This window comes from Phytophthora sojae, assembly GCF_000149755.1.
Source record: "Phytophthora sojae unplaced genomic scaffold PHYSOscaffold_3, whole genome shotgun sequence".
Lineage (NCBI taxonomy): Eukaryota > Oomycota > Peronosporomycetes > Peronosporales > Peronosporaceae > Phytophthora > Phytophthora sojae.
The window spans coordinates 9,373,661-9,395,143 of NW_009258117.1; the positions used below are offsets into that span (position 1 = coordinate 9,373,661).

Here is a 21,483-nt window from a genome sequence, read left to right on the forward strand (position 1 = left end):
CGGCTGACGTGTCTGTGGTGGGCATGACTGCTCGTCTGGTGAACCCCGCTTCGTACGACGAGCTCCATTCATGGAGAAGATGCGCATATGGCTGTCCTCTCGACAATGTAAGGAGACAATTACTCGCATTCATGAAGTAACAATACTGATTGCGTGTGGTCATGTCTGAATACCTCCTTACAGGTCGAACACCTCATGCGAAGTATCAACTGGACCCAACCGGCGTGCGCATAAATTCAAGTCACCATCATCAAGGCAATAACATGTATAACGAGAAGTAGGTGTTCATTCATGATGTTGCTGTGCCTAGTGTTTTTTTTTGTTCCTGTTTTGAATCTTGTAAATGTAAGTGTTGGATGCAGGTTGTGACTGTATCCGGATGCAGCCATGAAGCCCATTTAACGACGAAGGCGCTTTGATTGGGCGGAGGACTCCCTCGCGCGTTGCGTTTGGCGCCGTTGACGTGAGCTACGGCGTACCGGCTGGGGACTCACCGAAGATCCAATGGCCCGGGATTCATGCGTCACTGCCTGTCGAGGGCCAGCATCATTGTTACCGGCCACGAGTCCTCCAGAATTTCCAGACGCTGCAATGCCATTGTCTCCAGATTCACTCGTTGTGCTAGCGTCCATGGCTTCAAGGAGAGTGCCCGTGCCAATGCTGCGGAATGGGGACAGCGTTGAGGTCGGACTTGTGACTGCCGGATCCTGGTTTCCCGAGTTTGGCGTCAACTCAGCGTTGTCAGCTTGATCTTGGCCTTGTGCAGCTTGGGCATCACCCGTGTCATCGGCCCTCCCGCTACCATTCTGTGCGCGTGAGCGGGCACGGCCAGCACTACGTCGAACGCGAGTAAGGTTAGGCACGAATGGACGCCGCATTGGTGCGGCACCAGGAACACGAACGCCTGCCTCGAAGCCCGCCGCTAGTACGTGCAAACACATACCGTGTTTGCAGTTGTACAAGCAACTACACGAGAACGAGACAACATATACGAGCCAACCCCCATGGGGCATTCTCTCTCTGTGAACGCGGACGTGGTTCGAAGATGCAACGCGCTTCAATTTGTCGCGTGTGGCTTGCTCAATTGGCGGGAGGGGAAGATGATCCACACGATACAAAAGCGTACGAAGCTCACCCACGGACGGCAGCCGCACAGGTTGATGTGGCTTCAGTAGCGCGTAAGCTTTAAGCAGCCGTGCAGACGCCTCCACCGCCGTCTGGAACCCCCTGTTTGTTGCAATAAACGCTTGCAGAGACGCGTCCATCCCTTCTAGCATCTGCAGTGGGCTCGCCTTGGGGTTGTTGCTCACGATCTTGTACGTCTTGTGGTACTGTTCAAGCGGGTTGTTTGTTGCAACACAACCTTTTGGAGTCAGGAAAGCCTGCCAGTCGCAGAACTTCCCATCGATCCACGACTTCTTGACGTAGCAGCCCATCTTGAAAGCCGCGCTTCCAGCTGGAAGGGCAGCCCACCTCGCAAGGATCTTGGTCTTCAGGTCTTCAAACTCATCTTTGGGCACGTAGTGTAGATCGTACAGGTCCTCGAAGAATTTGTCGGTCTCCTCGAGACTCACGCCTCTGCTCCGCCCTTGCTTGTACACGTTGGCGGTGACGTGGTACCAACACATGAGCACCCTTGAGGACGGAAGCTCGTTCCTGGCCTGCCTTGTCGGCATCGGTCATGACACACTCAGGCTGAAAGTGGACATGAAACGTATCCAAAATCGCACGCTGTAGATGGCGGAGGCACCAGCCCACGTCCGCATTCTTGCGTTTGGATGTACAGAAGTAGCCCAGCGGAAAGAATTGACCACATCGGTCTGAGTATCCGATCACAAAGGGTGGGTACTTCTGCTTCACTGTGTTGAACGTGCTGTCAATGTGTACGATGACAGCTTTGTCTGCACTTGGACGTAGTCGTACAGCAGCTGATAGCAGGTGAGACCGATACGGTAGGGATCGTCCTCAGTACCGACGCCAACCCTCGATACCCATCGCCCTTCATCACGAACGGCTTCGCTGAAATATACAACAGCGCGAGGGGATCTCTTGTGTAGCCCAACTTCATCATACAATGACGGGTTGATCGCACTCGAGACCTGATGCGTGTCTGCTCCAGGATGGTTGTCACGCCACACTCGCAAGAAGTATTCCACTCGGCCCCGGTCCACGAAGCTCCGTGTTGGCAATCTTGTAAGACAGTGTTGACAGTAACTGCAAAGGGGTCAAACTAGGATGCCGTTCCAGCTGGTCTTCGAGCACCACCTTCATCGCTGGTGTGATGCGGGCCCGGAGAGGTGGCAGAGCAGAGAGGTCGTCCATCACGTGAGCGCCTTGTTGAAAAACGATTGTCGTGTTGCCATCCTCGTATGTGGTGATCTTGTATCGACACCAGCAGTCTTCGCCGTCGGCGTTTGTTCGGCAGCGCTCCAGCGTTAGGATAGACCCCATGTAGTGTGTGGTAAGTTGCAAGTCGATGTCAGCGTCCGACGGGTCCACCTTCGCGAGATGGTCGATGGTACACGGGACCCTGTTGTGCTTATCGGTAGCATAACGCGGAAGAACAGTACTTAAGTACTCGTCGCGGTCCTCTCGAGCGCGATCCGTCCGCCAAATCAAGCGCCAGTCTTCGAACTCCCCGTTGTCAACGTCGGACATGACGCCTTCAGCTGCTCAATGGATGGAAAAATCGACAACGAACCGAAACAGAATCGAACCGCAGGAGAGATACCAAGGCCTGTGTAAGTTGGTCGTACGTGGGTGGGCACTGCATGAAGGCCCGCCGGGCTGCAAGCCACCGAATGGGTTAGTGCGACGGTAGTGGCGATCTGCGGTGTTCATTGGTGGAAGTCCGGTGACGCTTGGTGGGTGTTTCGTCCGGAATTATTTGGTGGTTTTCCGTAAACGTTTGGTGCTACGTCCAATATTACTGGTGCCGTGCGCGGATCCTCGTCTGATTTCTTTAAAGCGAAGTAGCAGGCGAGCTTGAACGGGCCAAAAGAGAGCCATTGTTGCTACCAAGAAGCACCGACACGGACTCCGGCTCGTACACCCCAGCTCATCGTCCACCTCGTCATCCGCGCATAGCCTTCAATGTAATTTAGGGAAGTTGCTGCTCGACAGTACCCGGTCCTCAGCATGCAAAGCTGCTTGCTACTTGGCGTAGCGTTGGCGCTTCCTTGAGGCTCTGCTTGTTGATGTTTGGACTCTCTGTTGTGCGCTGGTCAAGCGATCCCGAAGGGCCGCAGACTTCTTACCAACGGCCGCAGAGCGACCCTTCGTACGACAGCATAAGGTTTGAAAGGAAAATAGGCTTAATAAAGGGTCCTAAGCGGGTCCAAATAAGGGTAAAATGTCACGTTTAAGTCTATTTCTGATGTCCTCCATACTAACGGTCGAATTTGCTGTTTCATAACTTCGACCCTCTGGTTTTATGGCATCTAAAGATAGTGACGTCGGTTCAGCTAATAAAAATCCGTGCCGATACCACCTTCCGATAAGCATCCAAATGTTGTTTAACCGAGGTATTTTTTTCATTTTTTCGTCCCCGTGTGAGCGGTTCTAAATTGTGACCCTAACCCATTCGCAGAATTAATGTAAAAGTAAAGCGGAGTGTAGATAAGAGACGTAAAAACTCCATAAAACGGAGTCTCATGATTATAGGGGGGACTTCGTCCCCAATAAAGACCGGATTTCTATGGTGTTGTACAGATTGGCTCAGGTTGCTCGTTGGGGGTGTTTGTCTGCTTCTAAAACACTTATTTAGAGCTTGTCCATTACACAAGCTCCGCGCAGGCGCCATTGATGTGTGCTGCTGTGAGTTGATTCTGATCCTATTTTCTGGGCCCGGGACCAAATACGTAATTTACTGCAGAAATCTGCAACGCTATTTCACTTTACTGAAACTTATTGAAACCGGGTATCTGTTTCCAAAATAGGGTATTTTCAACTTAAACAATTATGTTTAAAGTCTACAAATTGTTACATTACTCTGCAGTCCACGGGGTAATTTGTTACTGGTACTGGTTTGGCATTACATTTGTACATGTACGACTCCATGTATTAATAAAATCTACGAATTGTTATTGCCTACAGCTTACAGTTCAGGGATTGTTTGCTTAATAGCGCACTAAAACCTAAGTTTATCACTTAACCCTTTCGTGTGCAACCGGTGCATTCTGCCCCAAACGATGCCCTTCTCAAAACACGGTGTGTTTAGACCCCCTCGTTCGGGGCATAATGCCCCGAAGGGTCGCTCAACTGCACCTTTTCAATTTTGGCCAGTCATATCGCGGGAGGTTCGGGTAAGGCTAGGGGTAATGTTGCCGGCCCTGCTCGCCTCCCTGTGAAAACAGTTTGAAACCCGTTAAAGCTGATGAAACTTACGCAATATCTTACCGCGTCCGTTGAAGATCTGCTTGAAGTTCCAACTTCCCGCTCGGGTACATGTACTACAGTAGTATTACAGTAGTACAGTACTTATCGTTGAAAGATCTCTGCATGCTGCTAAGCAGCGTGCACACGCGAAGCAGGCTGCTTCTCCCGTCGATTCACTAGCGGCCGGAGTTCGTGATAGTAGCAGGAGTTTGTGTTCGCTGGCGATGTGCACTGAATTTTGCAGAAAGTTTGGCGCAGGCTCGGCCAGATGAGGTAGACCGAGCCGAAAGGCGCTGTTGTTTGAGTCATATTCCCAGCTCTACCTGCAAAAGACCTTTCACGCCCGAGGCTTGCCTCACCAACGTCTACTAGTAACTAGTACATCATTGCCAAGAAAAGCTTATGGAGGTCATGTTTGACGCGTGTGGCAACTTGACTGATCTACGGAGAAGAGCAGCAATCTCCACAGTGAGATGCGTTCTCTGGATATTACGGCTAATACTATGGATATCTTTATCGATAGTAGCATTTTTACGAGTGTTACAAGTAGTAGTTGAAGTGATAGTAGTAGTGTCAGCTACCATGGTGGTTAACTAATAAAATATCTTACAGCATATTTAACCGACTCGTCTCAGATAAGTTCAATACTACTAGTAAAACCAGGGCGCCGTCGATGGTCGACGGCAGGATGCGGGTAATGCCATCATCAATCGTGGCAAGTGTGGTGTCGGCTTATGGCCCGGTATGCCGCCCTACCGAGTCAAGCTTGCCGTTGGCGTCGCGATCGGCAGCAGCAGTCGCCCAGCGTGCCGACCGCAATAGAATTCGCACCATACCATCCGTGCAGTCTAATAAGCAGGGGGGGCCTTGCCATCGACTAGCATGACGTCCGCGGGGAGGTCCGCCGCGGCGGGGTCCGCCAACATGCCGTGCGTGCGGTCGTCAAGCGTGCCACCCCCGTTGGGCTTTGTAAGCAGGCCCTCCGAGTCGTTGTCGAGCGGGAGTCGAGCAGCAAGTCGCCCTGGCCGTCAATTGGCTTCACCTCGGCGGTGGATTCCACCGAGCGTGCTGTCATCCAGGAGCGGAGTCCGGCAGTATGCCAACAGTGCAGTCGTCGAGCATGGCGTCCATGTCAGGTCCAGCAGTGCAGTCGTCGAGCATGGCGTCCACGTCGGGGTCTGGCAGCGTGCCCGTCGTGCAGTTGTCCAGCGTGGCGTCCACGTCGGGTCCAGTAGTGTGCCGACAGTGCAGTTGTCCAGCGCGGCGTCCGTGTCGGGGTCCGGCAGCATGCCGTCCGTGCTGGCGTCGAGCGTGGCGTCCAAGCCGGGTCCGGCAGCATGCTGTCCGTGCTGGCGTCGAGCGTGGCGTCCGTGTCGGGGCCCGACAGCGTGCCGACCGTGCGTGTCGTCCGTGTCGGGGTTCGGCAGCATGCTCTCCGTGCCGTCAGCGTGGCGGGCCGGCAGCATGCCGCCCTAGCCGTCGGCGAGCGTGGCGTCCGTGGCGGGGTCCAGCAGCATACCTCTTGTCGGCGAGGTTTGTTGACGGAGCTGGGTAGCGGCTCGCAAAATGGAAAGTGAACTCGAAGCCGCGAATTTCAAAACTGCGCGCGGGGGGGTCTGCTGGCGCGATCTTTGCGTCGTCCAATCACATGACGGTCTACAGTTCCGCCAATCACGCGCGCACCACGCAGTATTCCGCCAATTATGCGACGGCAAATGCAGATCTCCGCCAATCACAACACGAAAAAGCCGAAAAAGCGAGCCCAAAGGAAAATAGCCTGGGCGCATCCTACTTTAACTTCAACACCAATTAGTACCCCTAAAAATCGTTCAGATGCTGGCAAAATGGAGGGGGATGGCCTGCGAGGTCTTGGCGCCATTGCGTACATTCTAGTTCATATTCCAGACGTGGTTCTACGCGTACTAGCGCCACCCTCAGTAGTTCCGCTCGTGCCGCGTCGTGGTGCGTCCGCAGCCCACGGAATAGCTCTAGACCACCATCGCCGAGATCGACGAGTGTCTGCTTCAACTGAAGTCCTCACACATTTGGCTCGTCGCGGCCGTGAACAGGCATGGGCTGTTGGCCCCAACGACCCGAGCACGACCCAGATTTGCACCCAAGTCCGAAACAAGCGCAGCACGTGAAAGCACCCCGCCGCTACGATCATGGGGGATCGCAGAGCTCATGATACAGGCGCCCGTGCTTTAGGTAATGCAGCGACGAGTGCCCACCACACCCGCACCCCACGCGTGCATCGGCACCTTCCCTACACTACTTACTGACCGCTGCAGGTGGCATTTTCCCACCAAGTAATGTAACCTGGTCGCTACCACCCGGCCACACGGCCTCGGGGCAGTTGTGACCGACGTAGCGCTGTGAGAACACTGTATTAATGTGACCGTAGCGCTTGGTGGAAGGGCCAATCATGCCCGCTATACCAACTTACTATGTACTCAGGATTACGTACTCAATCAGTACAGATTAAATTCAAATCTGAAACAATGCGTATCAATCGCGTATAAACCTGTGTTAGCCGTCTGATGTCGTAGTCATCACGATGGCTACTTAGCTGAGGTCTACACCGTTGTGGGCATCGTGATTTGGTGATCTTATGATGCCCACCAAACCCCTACTTACTTTTTAGTCTAGATTGGCATCCCGTGGGTACCTAAACCGCGCGATCATGTCAGCCGAGTTGCGCTAACATGAGCAGGTTGTGACTACTCAGGTTAGCGCAACTCAATTGGCATTTCCGCGCTATGCAACATCGCAGAGACGTGTACAGCGGTTCTTCTGGTCCAACCTGGTTACCAAATCACTTACTTCGAAAAACTAGCACCTCTTTCTATGAAGTTGCGAGTCTTGACCGCAGCGCAGCCAGACTTCCATTCTTATATGCTAATAAACCCATTATTGCTTGGGATTAGTGTCGTTGGGTCGGACTCGCCCGTCGCCACCGACGCCGATAGGTATGCGTTTTGTGGTCATCCCGACCCAGTGCCTACAAATGAAACATTAGTCACGTAGTTTTGTAAAATACCGAATACGCCATCCCCCTCCATTTTGCCAGCATCTGAACGATTTTTAGGGGTACTAATTGGTGTTGAAGTTAAAGTAGGATGCACCCAGGCTATTTTCCTTTGGGCTCGCTTTTTCGGCTTTTTCGTGTTGTGATTGGCGGAGATCTGCATTTGCCGTCGCATAATTGGCGGAATACTGCGTGGTGCGCGCGTGATTGGCGGAACTGTAGACCGTCATGTGATTGGACGACGCAAAGATCGCGCCTGCAGACCCCCCCGCGCGCAGTTTTGAAATTCGCGGCTTCGAGTTCACTTTCCATTTTGCGAGCCGCTACCCAGCTCCGTCAACAAACCTCGCCGACAAGAGGTATGCTGCTGGACCCCGCCACGGACGCCACGCTCGCCGACGGCTAGGGCGGCATGCTGCCGGCCCGCCACGCTGACGGCACGGAGAGCATGCTGCCGAACCCCGACACGGACGACACGCACGGTCGGCACGCTGTCGGGCCCCGACACGGACGCCACGCTCGACGCCAGCACGGACAGCATGCTGCCGGACCCGGCTTGGACGCCACGCTTGACATCTGCACGAAGGGCACGCTGCCAGACCCCGGCGTTGACGCCACGCTGGACATCTGCACTGTCGGCATGCTATCGGACCCCGACACGGACGCCACGGTCGACGATTGAACGGACGGCATGCTGCCGGACCCCGACAAGGACGCCACGCTCGACGGCACGATGGCGGAACCTGGCGTGGACGCCACGCGCGACCACGGCATGGTCGGCACGTTTGCGTACCCCGACGTGGATGCCACGCTCGGTCGGCACGCTGGGAGGGCATGATGCCGGACCCTGACCTGGACGCCATGCTCGGAGCTGGCAAGGTGGGCACGCTGATCGGACGCCACGGTTGACGACCGCAAGGGGGGCATGATGCCGAACCTAGATACAGACGCCACGCTCGACGATAGCATGGATGGGACGCTACTTGAACCCTACGCCAACATCGTGCTTCAGCAATGGCGACATGGTGCTTCACTCTTACCAACATGCTTTGGGTCGTGAGAGTGGTAGATTTACTATTGAGCGCAATGGTATTAGGCAAAAATCTGGTAAATGTGAATGAAAATGATACGTAGAAGTTTGGATCGTACAAATATTGCTTGCTTGGCACCAGTTCTCTACTGAGTGCCCACATTGAAGTACATGTATATTCATAGTATCCGACGTCGGCACCATTTCCCACCATGATGCAACACAGCAGTGTTAGTGTACATGACCGAGTGGTGTTCAGCAGAAATTCAAGCTTTACAGCACAAGTAGTAGTAGATTTGATATTATATGGATAGGTCATGCCCTGAAAATATCGGCTTGGAGCATGCCCACACGAGCTGCGTGAAGACGTGCAAGCTTAGCGGGAGCTGTACCGTCGGATGGACGGATCGTTGTCGACGTTTGCACTGGCTTGAGCGGCGCAGGAGGTATATCCCCTAACAGGTCAGGTTCGTTCAGTCGATCTCCAACGTACGGGCGTTCAACTCATCGCAGCTGTTGACCAACCGTAGTCCACACTGAGTAGCGTAGACTTCAGGATAAGGGCTCGCTCAAGTTCATCAATGTTACCAATAAAGCCTGACACGGCAACATCGTGGCCTTCGGTCGCCCCACCTGGCAGAAAGCTTTTACATGTACAACAAGCGCCTTTTACTTGTTTTACATGTACCCACTACAACGTGCATGCCAACTTGGCACTACCTTCGACGACACCTTCGGATACTTCCAAACAAGCGCATCCCTCGTAAGATATAGCGAAGATATTCGTAGTCCAACTCTTTCCAGATCAGCTTCCGTCGAAGCAAGGTGCCGTTTCCTCTGCAACCCCAGCCAATCGCGTGAGGCTTGCGCCCTTTCAGCGAGGCGACCCTCCATAAAGATTTTGTTTTGGCCTATCAAGACGCAAGGTTTGTCCTGCTCGTTGGTGACATTTTGCCCTGTTCCATTTGTGTACCCAACAAGAGGCAGGGATGGCTACCTGCTCGAACGGAGCAGAATGCCCCCTTTGATTTTCAAGTACCTTGAGTTTGTATAGTATACTTAGTGACTTGCTCACGAAAGGGTTAAGCTACGATGCATCACTTTTTTTTCTTAAGTAATTCGCGGGGAAGGTTTTTGGATGTCATCGAACAACATTCACACAACATCAGACAGCACTAGATCGAATCCGGTTTAAAAACCGGATTCGATCTATGTAGTGTATTAAAATACATCTATTACACAGTTCGTCGTAGTAATGGTGCTGACAATCAGAGGCATCGACGTTAATGGTACTGACCTTGAGCACAACTGGCGCCATTACCACATAACTGCATCGAATTATACTACATGAAGTTCCAGCACTACTTATTCCATTAGCGTTAAAACTATGGATTCGACACGAGTCATAACTTACTCCCTCCTCATCAGACACATTTTTTTCTTCTGCATGTATATTTTCTCAGAAAGATCAATTGAAAATCGTGTGGTCATCTAAATTTGTTGTGGCACAATTGTATGACCCCCCACACTCATTGAAATGAGTCTTGATGAAACAAGATAAATATTCCACTAAAACGTAGCAAAAAAAACTCTTCAAGTTTTTAAGGTTGTACGATCCAAGATGGAATTTATTTTTTCCACTTCGTATTTTATTGACTGCAAACTCTATCCGCCGGCAACGCGGTGACGTCCTATACGGCGGCGAACGAATTCATTTAGCGAAGACTCAAAAAGAGCTGCACCTGGCGATATGTCTTCTCCGGAGAAAAAACTAAAAACTAGTGCAAAAAGAATGACGACCGTGTATGAAACCGAAGCCTAGTTCAAATTAGTCAAAATATGAATGTGTCGTGTGGGTCCGTTATAAAAGCCAGCTTCACGCGCTCAGCCATTTTATCTACGAGGACTTTGGATGATATTATGTTTACGTTGTGTGAGACTACATTCGACCCGCACGAATCCACCAAGGCCATTTACTACTGGTGGTCTAGAATTATGTACTACTTGACCCTGTTCTTGTCAAAAACAACTTCGAAGTACATTGTTACCGATATTAGTTCAGATCATCCTAATGCTACATGTTAGTTGAATTTGTACTTCAACGCTTGGCTTTTTTTACAAAACTACCGCGGTGATTCTACCTCCTCCTTGCTTGTCAGGTTAAGATTTCACGGATTTAGTTTTAGCTTTAGTTCTTTTGTACATGTAGTTAGCAGAAGGCTAGCTAATCGACGTAATTCCTTCCTTCCCGCCACTGAAATGTGCTGTGGGCCCGGACAGGACAACACCACCACTTTATCCATCACTACGAAGCTGTAGACTTCATCGGCAACGCAATATCTGGGTGCTGAACTTCCTGTGTGTCTTCATCAGCAAGTCAGTTCCGTCGTCTACACTTTTGTTCGCGAGCACCACGGCAAGAAGAGTACCACCATTCGCGAAACGACTTCCGAGCCTTACTTCAATCAGCGCGTGTAGGAGTAGGATACACCGGGTGTTTGTCCCTCGCTTTGACGCTGTCTATCTGGGCTTTCTCTCACACAGGAATCCGGGACGCGCAGCGACGACGCCAGAGCATTCAAACACTGTTTGTTAGAACATGGTGCAGTCGCTCACATATTTCGTCCGGATCGCCTGAACATCTAACAACACAAAAAGCGTGTCATCTTCAAGTGTGTTATTGCCATTTACCGAGTACAGACAACGACGGATTGGCATCCTCCATAGTAAATGAGACGGTTTCAAACGAAAAGATGCTTACGAACCTAAGTACGAATCGCGATTTAACCGCATCAATCGAAAGAAGCGTGTCTTGTGCTTCGTTTAAGCTATCGAATGCTTTGAAATGTTAAGAACTCGCGGAGTGGCATCGGTCTAGAAAAATTATCTCCATTTTCGGACCCCCTAAACTCACGATTTTATTTGGGGCGTGTGACCTCAATATTTTTTCAATTTTAACGTACTGTATATTATCAGAAAGCTCGCGCTAAAAGCAAGCCAATCATAGTGTTTTACGCTTTTTACGTGTGCTTTTCACTTTCGAAAGTTTGATGTCCGGTTATTTCCGAAAATTGATTGGTCAACTTCAAACGCGATTATCTCGATAACTCCAAATGGCGCCTAAGCATCATTTCGTTTGAAACCGTCTCAAATGTACCAGAATTCTCTGTCGGGAACGATAGAGATTGTACAAGGCAATGACATAAAGTTCACGCAAAGGAACATAAAGTACACAATAAATTTGATAAAATACCGAAAATCATACGGAATACAAATGTCAAGTGTGATTCTCGAACTTGATTGGCTCTCTGAATTACTTACTGTAAAAAGTACAACATCTGTGTGCCGGATTTTGCGTTGCCGTATCAATCCGTCGTTGTCTGTATTAAGCCGAATGTACCATATTCATGACTCTGTGTTGATGTTCAATTAATCCGAATGCAGTAAAACTGTGCGCGGCATTGGGTGTAGTTAGCCGTCTAAACCGCAACAAATTCAAATTCAAAAACGAATGCAGTAAAACTGTGATCACGAACAAGTAGACGATAACATATTATGTGAGCTGGCGAACAGAAGCGATCAAACTTTGTACACCTGGTTGTACAGTGGCAGATTAGGCTAATGCTGGACTGCGAAGCAGGCGGAGGAGGTGCTCGAGTGCATCGTTTCCCCGTACGAGTATCCATACAAGCTAGCTTCGAACTGCGAAACCCCCCTCCGCGTCCACCACCCGGGTCCCCAATTGGATTTCACGACTAAATTAGGATACGAGCATACTTTTCTGCTGGGTGATGCTTGTCAATTTCTCGTGCTTGTGCGTGTGCTACCTAGCCGAGCTGCGTAAGCTGGCTAGCCCATTTATCTGATGGGCTGCACCTCGAATCTTGAAAGCTAAGTACATACACTAGGAACGGAGAGTGTTCCAGCTTTTAACTGCAAACATTCGATACATGTTTGGTTATCATTATACACTTCCTTAGCAAACTACTTCTGAATATATTCTTCTGCATTCACGATCCTGCGCTCATGATTAACTAACTACCGGCAAGACGAACAAACGCCGCTCCACTTGCGAAGTTTTGATATTATAATATCCCTACTGTTTTCTAGTTCCTCACAAGAGATATGTTTTTGTTATATTCGAAGAGGAGCCATTCCCGTCACTGCAAGGCCTGATCGTGCCCCGTGCGCATGTAAGTGATGGTCACACCACCACATAGAAGCACAGACCTCTGGGACCTACAACCCCGTTAGTTCTGGATTGACGCTTCTTTTTGTTGTTGACAAGTTCAAGGGCCAACCAAAGTCGGTGCGAAGGCGAAGCAGGTCGGGGTCGGCAACAAGAGCGCAATCTAAAAGCACTATGACCTCCAAGGTGTTTCTGAAGGACGTGCTACGCAGCAACAACGAGCTGCACCTGTGCGAAGACATTCTCAAGCTGGCCAAGCGCGGTGGCGACAAGACCATCATCTTCGGCTGGGAGAAGGTGCACGAGTTCGTGGAGGCGATCTCAGTCGCCAATGTCCAGGCTACTGACGGAGGCACCGCAGTCCCGCCGCCTCCATTCCCAATGCCGGACCCTCTGACGACCGACTCGTTCAAGAGAGTGCTGCTGGCTTACGCTCAGCACGGATCGGCCTGTCCGCTGGGGACGACGTGCCTGCCTGGAGAAATTGACGAGTCCTGTAAGGCGGTGGTTAGCCTCGACCGATCGAACTTGGATCCGTGGGTGGTGCACGTCGTCGGGGTCGGAGGAGCTGACAAGGTGCTGCTGCTCGCGAACCTGTTTGTGCCTGAAACTAGCACCAAGACGCTGGTGAATGTGGTGCCGCCACACCCCCGCTACAAGTTGTGGCTTGCTCTGTGAAGTTATCGAGGAAGATCCACGTGCTGGGGTACTGTTTGTTGTTCGATTTTGTAGGTTTAGTTGTTGCTTTTGCCGTGAATACAATCAGCACGTTGGATATCCACGCAATGATCGACAACACCTTGTTTGAAATTTGGATGAAAACCAATGCTCTCCTCTTACTATTCATTTAATGGCTCGTACGCATCTGTGGAGACTGAAGCAGCTTGCTTCCTCAAAACTCCCGCTAGACTCGCCTCATTCACAAAAAAATCCACCTAAAACTTGTTCATACTTGACCCCTCGGAGACAGCAGAGAAGGCCAACATCATCATAAAAATCCTCTCCATAAATTCTCCGTTGACGAGATTGATCACTTCGTATCGTTCAGCAGCGCCAACAAGTTGACCGTTCCTGCGTAGGCGACAAGCCCAACGAACAGCACAGCAATGGCGATACCCGCGGGACGGCTGTACTCGCCATACGTGCGCATCTCCTGGGCCTCCAGCTTCTGACGCGGTAATAAATAGAGGATAGGTACCAGCGCCAGCAGATTGATCGCCGAGTTTGTCATCACGAACGACAGCACCTGCATGCGCGTTCCGTACGAGTCTTGCTTGATGACATCATCTGTAAAGTCCTGTTTCAACTGCGCGCTCGACGTGCTGATAGCGTCCGAAAACGTGAGGATTACCATGCTTATCAGCGCGTTATACGACGACACCAGTCCTGTAGTGGCTCCTTCCAGACAGTTCTCTGTAATCTCCACTATAGGCAGCGACGTCACTAACAGCACAGCAGCACGCGAGATGCCAGTCAACGATAAAATTGACATCGTGTACCAGGCGCTGCGAACACCATCGAATATTGTCGGGACGACAGCAAGGAGATTCACCCCCACACCGAGCAGCAAGCCCGCCACAGAGATGCGTATCCAGCTGTAGTTGAAGAGCGTGAGCTGGAACGCCAGGAACGCTAGGATCATGAGAACCTGCTTCGGAATAACCCCCACACGCTCCGCATTCGGCGACGCGTCCGCCCAGTACAGTACAGCTTCATCCACGAAATTAAACCTGAAGGACGACAGGAACACGGAGAAGCAGACGAACAGAATGATGCGCCACACTGCTTCTTGCTGCAAGATGCTCCAGAGCTGGCGTGTGAGGGACGAGCGGTCTACCGAGTCCACCTTGAGTTGTCTCGGCTCTTCATCAAGGCGAAAGAGAACCGCAGGGATCGGTACGAGCGCCACCACCGCCATGAGTAGAATAATCACCTTCATCGAGATCACCGCCTGCGTCGTGTCCGACTCCTTGTTGTAACCCACCACTAACGACACGATAATATCTGCCAACAGCGTCGCCGCCTCCTGCACGAGCAAATACTGCACCACCAGCGTCCCGCGTTCGTGAATGGGCTCACGTTGTGACAGCTCCACCAGGAACGCGAACGCTGCTATGGACGCCACCGTGACTCCTAGACTGGCCGCCATCATCAACAACACGTAGACTGCGCCGCCGTAGAACGTCCGTACGCTGGGGTTCATCATTCCCGTGCTGCCGTCGATCAGCGCCACAATGACTAGAGCCATGAGCGCCATGTAGGCGAAGATCCAGCCTCCCAGCATGTACGACTTGCGGTGGAAGCTCCAGATCGGGTAGAAGTCGGATAATAACCCGATGAAGAAGCTGACGACCCCCGGGAGCTTGAGAAACCGCAGCGTGGCCGTGCACTGGTCGCTGTTGAAGCTCAGATACACGCAGAGCAGCGGCTGGAAGGCGTCCGCTAGAAATGGCACCATGAAGCCCGTGGCAGCGGCCGAGATGGCGAGTCCACAGTAGGGCTGGGAGAACAATTCCGCCAGCGCTCCTGCTCGCAGACTACCGTAGAGCAAGTGGTTGAAAAATCCGGACGGTGGGGCGGTGGCCGCCCTCCTCCTCTCGGAGGGGCGTAGAACCTCCTGCAGCAGCTGGATCGAGGGTGGGGCGGAGCTGGAGCGCCCTACCACGGGGATGTCCGAGTCGATCCACGTCCGGTCGAAGGCGATGCCGGAGTGCTGTAGTGGATTCTTCTTGTCTGCTCTTGTTGTTGTTGCTGCTGCTGCTGCGTGGTTGCTGCCTCCCGTGGCGGCTCGAGAGCGCGGACTGACGCTCAGTATGTCGTCCACATTGTCCGTGGGGGTGGACGACTGCGCCCTGATCTCCCTTGGCACGCGCAGGCCGTAGACGTCGTCCCCTGCGCCAGTTTGCGCCGCGATGCGGTCCCAGTCGTACGCGCTGCTCTCGGCGCAGAAGGACCCCTCGGAGATGAAGCTGTAGCTCTTGGACGACCGCTCGCTCTGCATTCTACCTCTCTACCTGTTGCGCTGGCTTACTGTATCTGAGACTGATGATGACAAGCAAGCACAACCACGTGAGTGAGCCTCGCCGTTCTACCTTCAGTTGATAGTGGAAGAGCGGGAGCCCCCCTACCTGTAGAGCGTCGACTTCTGTAGCGAGTGAGTGGGCCGCGTGGCCGAGTGCGGCCGATGAAGGGGGAGGAGGCTGGTAGAGCGCCGTGTAGTGTAGTGGGGGAGGGTCCTAATCGCACGCAACACTCCGCTCTGCTCCGCTGGGGCTTCATGCACTGGGGACCTCGAAGCAGCTTTGAGCCAGTCTCCTACACAAGTCACAGCGTGACTCGCTCCACGGAATGCGCCCTGCCACTTTACTCCTTGTGGTTTTGGGGGATGTATGGGGGGAAGTTGCAGGGTATTAAAGTTCGGTCCGCCAGGCACAGAGACAGGCCGTGGTCAGAATGTATGGGAGTTTGTATACCGCGGGAACCATGCTTTTACAAGGCGACGACCGAGATGAGGACCCCGGCACCGCGCCTTGAAGGCAACTTGTTGCTGCCCATTGCGGCCCTATTGAGCTCAGCTCTTACAGTGTAGGCTTTAGACACTACAGTGTGCTATTAGACTACAGTGTTCTTCGCACCAAGACGTAAGTTGTATTTAGAGGGCCCACAGAGCCACACGCTGCCGTCTCCCATTGTTGGTGACTGGCAGCCTGCCCGTTCCATTTCAATTCGTTCGCGGGGGCCTTTCTCACCGACTCGGCGAAATAAAGCGCTCCGAGCACTCGCTCGCTCTCGCTCGCTCTTTGTCCGATAGGCTTCGATGCCTGAATTCGTGGCTACGTGCTTTGCTGCATGGTCAACTCACTGTGAGTTTGTATTGTGGCGGTGTGCGAGTTGGCAATCCGCTGAATGGGGTTGCCAGCTCGAAACCAGCCTTGAGACGAAGAGGAAGAAGCAGCTACAAATAATGGAGAGGCACGCAGCCAGCGTCGTGGCTCACAGCATACAGGCATTGAACAAAATGTACTGTGTTCAGGATCACAACAGTTAATAATCCATTGGTTTATGTTATTAAATATCAGTACTTTAGCCGTAGCCATCTCGCCACCTCACATTGCTCATCAAGCTCTTCACGTGCATCATGCTGCTACGCCGCGTCGTAACTCCGCTCCGGCAGCGTTTCCAGCGCTGCAAATTCTCCGACAGCTCTACCTGTGTCTTAGCTACATCTCTACGTGATATCGCGCGCTCGGGTGCCCGCGTCGAGGAGCTGGAGCTGTCCAAGTCGGGCGACTTGATCTGCCGCCAGCTCATGTGCGAGCACGTGGGCGACGCCTGCGCCTGCCGCCTAGCGCTGGCGCTGGAGCGCGTGCCGCGACTGCGGCGTCTCGATCTGTCGGCCAACCAGCTGCGCGCGCTGCCCGACGCCGTCTTCTCGCTGCAAAACCTCGCGACGCTCGACCTGCAGCAGAACCGGCTCACAACTCTCCCGCCCGAGGTGCAGCAGCTCGCGCAGCTCGAGGCGCTGGACGTGAGCCACAACCAACTCAAGACGCTGCCGGTGCAGCAATTGGAGACGCTGAGCAAGCTCAAGACACTGCGCGTGGCGGGGAACGCCGAGCTGATTGGATCGCTCGAGACGCTGGACATGTCGGAGCAACTGCGAGCCAAGCTCGTGCTCGAGTAGAAGAGGTACTGTAGACGAAGATAATGGAGCGTTTACTGCTTAAATTTTAGGTAAAATGACGCCGGAGCTGTCGCCGGCGAGTCGATGTAGCGAGTCCTTGCGGGCGTTGCTCAGGTGGCGCGTGCTGCTGCTGACCATGGACGACGTGCTGTGGTTGTGCGTGTTCTCGTGGGTCATGGACCGACTGGGGCGACGCACCACGGCGTTCGAGGACGGAGCTTTGGTGGCGCGACGCAGGAGCGACGTGTTACTATCAGTGTTGTTGCTCGTACTGCTGCTGTTGCTTCCGAGACCGAAGGCTGCACTGCCTCGGTGACTGGGAGAGCGACTCATCATCAGTGATCGTCCCGTTGGCTTCTTCTTCACGGGGGACGGCATCCTCGTCTCGCTGCTTGCGTCGTCTTCGTCGGTGCTGGTTGACCCCGCTATGGACTTTGAACTGGACCCGACGTTGGACTTGCGCGCGCTGTTGCCGTGCCGAGAGTGTTTACGCTCACGCTCGAGGTCGCTGTCGTCGTTGCCCCCATTATCGTCGCCGATAGCCAACGCTATAGCGTCGGATAAGTCGCTGGCACTGCTCCCAGCCGACCCAGATTGAGTCGAGCCCATTAATGCGGACGCGAGTCTCGCGAACCGCGAGTTTTCGAGCCGCAGCAAGCACTTGGTGGGACGCACTCGAAGGGTCTGGAAGCGGCCGTAGATTTTGTCTTGGATTGTTGCGCCCGATGAAGGCACGACTGGAGCGAGCACTGCGAGGAACGTTCGGGGCTCAGCAGGGATGAAGCGCGCGTCGTCGATGGCGGAGCTACGGAAGTCCCAGCACACGGGCAACGGCGTCTCAAAATGCAGCGTCGAATTGCCCTTCAAGAACGACCAGTCTTTCTCCGTGGCGGCGTGTAGTACGGGCAGAGCTGGGGGCATTGCTGCGGCTAAGCGGTCGACGCGTTGAATGCCGGCCGGATCCAGCTCGAACATGGCCAGCAACGCTGTTACGACCCCTGCCTCCATCAAGTTGTCCATCTCTTCGAACTCCCGGAGGTTTGAAGCCTGCTCCGAGCCCTCGGCTTCCTGAGCTTGAGCCAGCGCGAGTCTCTCCTTGATTCGGTGTTTGATGTGAGCCAATGCTACAGCACAAGCCGGCGCCATGTCACTGCCGCCATCCGTGGAGAGTCTGATAAGCAGCGACACCACGCCGCTGATCACCATCGCGTCCAAGCCTCTCATGGCTTCACTCTCGTTGAGCTTATCGATTGGACTATCACCGCCTTCAACGCTGGCTGTGTCGTCCTCGTCGATGCTAATGCGGCATGAAGTGATGTTGTAGAACGCCAGGATGACGTGCTTGCACGCCTGAACTTGGCGCCGGCCAGGACAACAAGTGCTGACTATCGACTGCATCATCGGTACAAGACGCACGTCACGCATGAGCATCAAGCAAACTGGTTCACCCTGCGTCGACAACGCGCGTAGAACGACCGCGCACCGCTCCGCCGTTTCCTGTCGAGCTTCGTGAGCCTTTTTTCTCGCTGGATCGTCACCTGGGACTGGAGTTTCGTTGCCGAGATCAAGCGCGCGCGCCACAATGTCTAGCGCACCGCCAGCAATGACAGCTTCTCCAGACTTTTCGCAGCGAGCAAGCTGACTCAGGGCGTAGACGGAGGCGCGAAGTGCTGCCTGGGACGGTGGTGACGGACTTTCGTCATTCTCGTGGACATCCGTGATCTCGCGCAGCACTTGGACAGCTCCTGTGGCGACCAATTCGCTCCAGTGCAAGGCGTCTTCGCACAAAGTGGCAATGATCTCCGCACAGACATCACCAACTCGTTGCGAGCAGCGCAGAGCTTGTGGGCGCGTGAGCAACGTCGGGAGCAGTCCATGAGTCAGCAGAGCTCGTCGATGTCGCGCGTGGAACGTCAAGTTCCCGAGCGTCTGTGCGCACGCGAGCACTATGGTCTCGTCCTCTTGATCTTCGCTGTCTTCACTCCGTTCACGGGTGGCGTTGGCAGCAAGCACGCGCATGATCTGCGGTACAGCGCCGGCTTCCTCGATCCGATCGTGTAGCGCAGGGAAACAGGAAGTGTTGCTGAGCGCGTTGAGTGCGAACTCGTGCTGTTGTCGCTGCTCGAGCTCCATGTCGGGGCTGTCACTCTCAGACTCTGAAGTCTCCGCGTCAAGTGGAGCGAGCAGCAGCTTCTTCGTGAGCACGTCAACGAGTCCAAGGGTGGCCATGGCCTCGCAATTGACTCGATACGCCGACAGGAAGCACAGAGCTGCGGCACATGCGTGACGTGTGGATGGATCGGCATGCTCGCACAGTACTAGCAGAGCAACGAGTGCACCGCTCTCTACCAGTCGGACTGCCATGCTGGAAGACCCTCCCGCCGCTGAGTCGCTCGTAGCCACCACCTTCTTCCCTGAGGGAGGCTTGGGCTCGGACGCCAAATTAGTCAGACAAGCAGCGAGCTTGCGGTGGATCTCCTGGCTGCTGAACTCCATCTCGCACAGCTTGGTGATGACTTGAGCAACCTTGAGCTCCATGAGCGTCTCGGCGAGTGCTGGATCACAGCTGAGGTTGTAAAGCGCTGTGACACAGAGTGTGCGGATCTCGACGCTCTCGAGTCGCGCGAGCTTGACAAGGGCGTACAGCACGCCGTCCTTGATGTGGATAGCTCGGAGTTCGTCGTGCGTTAGCAAGTTGAACAACGCGCGGGCGCAGATTTCCTTGGTTGAGTCGCTGTTGATGCGTAGCAGTGCGTTCACGATGAAGTCTGGCACTGTGCCTTCCTTCCAGACGTGACGGACACCCACGGGCTTTGCAGCTGGAGGCTCGACGGCCAGGTTGCAGAGCGCGACAGCCGAGTAGATCTGAATATCCTCCACACCGCAGCGCATCATGAGCGTGAGTGCTGGATAAAGCTCGGCACAGCGCGTGAGCAAGACGCGGTGGGAGGCGCTAGACGCGAGCTTGGCGAACGCGATAGCACACGCAAGGATCGTGGGGGCATACGATGAAGCAGACAAGTCGATGAGCATGTCCAGTACTGGCGTTTTCTCCAGCGCGTCTGCTGCGAGGTTGCAGCACGCCGTAGCGCAGCTTCGCAGTGTCTCGCGGATGATCCCGGCGGCAGACGCGCTTACCGGAGCATCTGCAGCTGCTGCGGCGGCAGCGGAAGACGTCGCGGCACTCATGAGGCGACGAATTAGTCGGACTCCGTTGTCAGCCACCATACGCGCGCGCGCCTCCGCGTCGAACGACAAGTTGGCCAGCACTCCGGCACACTGACGCAGCAGCTCGTCAGCACGCACTGGGGGTTTGTTGAAGACTTTGGACAGTGTGGCGACCACATCAGCACGTAGCAGTGCGGGTCTGCTCTCCGCTGCGAACGACAGATTGAGCAGACAGCCGAGTGCACATTCCTGGTAGCGAAGCAGCACAGTCGGTGGTCCTGATGCTTGTGCAGGTGTCGAGGGCGTTGGGCCTGAGGTTCCGGGGGCATTATCGTCGTCGGCTTCTTCCTTGCGTCTACAGAGCCGAACAATTGCGCGGATAGTGTCGTCCTGCAGCAGCACCGCGTGGAGGCTCTTCTCGCAGGATACGTTGAAGAGGGCGTTGGCACAGAGCTCGCGTACGCGGTCGTGCAGCGTACGCATCGCTAGTCTCGCTAAAGCTGCGGGCAGATTGCTCTGGAGGATTTCGGCGCAGTACGCGGGATGTGCCAGCATGCTACACAAGGTGAGCACGGCGTACTGCTGGGCCAAGGCGCTGCCTCCTGACTCACTGACGTCTTCTTCCTCCACGAAGCGCAGCAACAACGACACCACGCCGAACCGAGCGAGCAACGCTCGACTGTCAGCTGTAGCCGACATATTCGACAGGCACAGCGCCGTATTCTCCCGCACAGAAGCATTAGTGTGATGAGTACCGAGCTCCACGAGGTTTGCCACAGCATCGCTCAGTGCTAGATTCTTGAGCGACGGAGGGTGCGACGAGATGTTAGCGATGGTCACCGCGCACATTTCACGAACTTCTCGGGGCTTCTCGCACTTGAGTAGCTCTTCCTCGAGGATTCGACCGTGACTCAGCGGCTCCAAATTTCCCGATAGCCCCGACAAATTGCACAGTGCTATGGCCAGGTGCTTGCGTATCGAGCCGACGTCGCCTCCGTCTTCCGCTT

General features: G+C 53.9%; 7 protein-coding genes across 7 annotated transcripts in view; 3 read left to right on the forward strand and 4 right to left on the reverse strand.

Moving 5' to 3' along the window:
* Window positions 1-398: 398 nt before the first annotated feature.
* Window positions 399-2,658, reverse strand: PHYSODRAFT_330157 (hypothetical protein; the record flags this gene model as incomplete). The annotated part of the gene is made up of 5 exons (XM_009526762.1): window positions 399-922; window positions 1,127-1,665; window positions 1,888-1,928; window positions 1,973-2,062; window positions 2,137-2,658. The coding sequence occupies 5 exons, from the start codon at window positions 2,656-2,658 to the stop codon at window positions 399-401; spliced, it is 1,716 nt and encodes a 571-aa protein (XP_009525057.1).
* Window positions 2,659-5,225: 2,567 nt separating this feature from the next.
* On the reverse strand, window positions 5,226-5,843 carry PHYSODRAFT_256291 (hypothetical protein; the record flags this gene model as incomplete). The annotated part of the gene is made up of 2 exons (XM_009526763.1): window positions 5,226-5,398; window positions 5,420-5,843. 2 exons carry the CDS (start codon window positions 5,841-5,843, stop codon window positions 5,226-5,228), a joined length of 597 nt encoding a protein of 198 aa, XP_009525058.1.
* A 1,974-nt stretch (window positions 5,844-7,817) lies between these two features.
* Window positions 7,818-8,314, forward strand: PHYSODRAFT_330159 (hypothetical protein; the record flags this gene model as incomplete). The annotated part of the gene is made up of 3 exons (XM_009526764.1): window positions 7,818-8,075; window positions 8,118-8,204; window positions 8,237-8,314. 3 exons carry the CDS (start codon window positions 7,818-7,820, stop codon window positions 8,312-8,314), a joined length of 423 nt encoding a protein of 140 aa, XP_009525059.1.
* Window positions 8,315-12,798: 4,484 nt separating this feature from the next.
* On the forward strand, window positions 12,799-13,302 carry PHYSODRAFT_256297 (hypothetical protein; the record flags this gene model as incomplete). The annotated part of the gene is made up of 1 exon (XM_009526765.1): window positions 12,799-13,302. One exon carries the CDS (start codon window positions 12,799-12,801, stop codon window positions 13,300-13,302), a length of 504 nt encoding a protein of 167 aa, XP_009525060.1.
* A 352-nt stretch (window positions 13,303-13,654) lies between these two features.
* On the reverse strand, window positions 13,655-15,625 carry PHYSODRAFT_557981 (hypothetical protein; the record flags this gene model as incomplete). The annotated part of the gene is made up of 1 exon (XM_009526766.1): window positions 13,655-15,625. The coding sequence occupies one exon, from the start codon at window positions 15,623-15,625 to the stop codon at window positions 13,655-13,657; it is 1,971 nt and encodes a 656-aa protein (XP_009525061.1).
* Window positions 15,626-16,762: 1,137 nt separating this feature from the next.
* PHYSODRAFT_496570 (hypothetical protein) lies at window positions 16,763-17,308 on the forward strand (the record flags this gene model as incomplete). Its single annotated transcript, XM_009526767.1, has 1 exon — window positions 16,763-17,308. The coding sequence occupies one exon, from the start codon at window positions 16,763-16,765 to the stop codon at window positions 17,306-17,308; it is 546 nt and encodes a 181-aa protein (XP_009525062.1).
* A 39-nt stretch (window positions 17,309-17,347) lies between these two features.
* The window catches only part of PHYSODRAFT_495294 (hypothetical protein), a gene marked incomplete at both ends in the record, with an annotated part of 8,454 nt that continues 4,318 nt past the window's right edge, over window positions 17,348-21,483 (reverse strand). Inside the window, one exon of the mRNA XM_009526768.1 lies at window positions 17,348-18,813. Within this exon, the coding sequence (XP_009525063.1) occupies window positions 17,348-18,813 (1,466 nt within the window). The remainder of the gene's footprint in view (window positions 18,814-21,483) is intronic.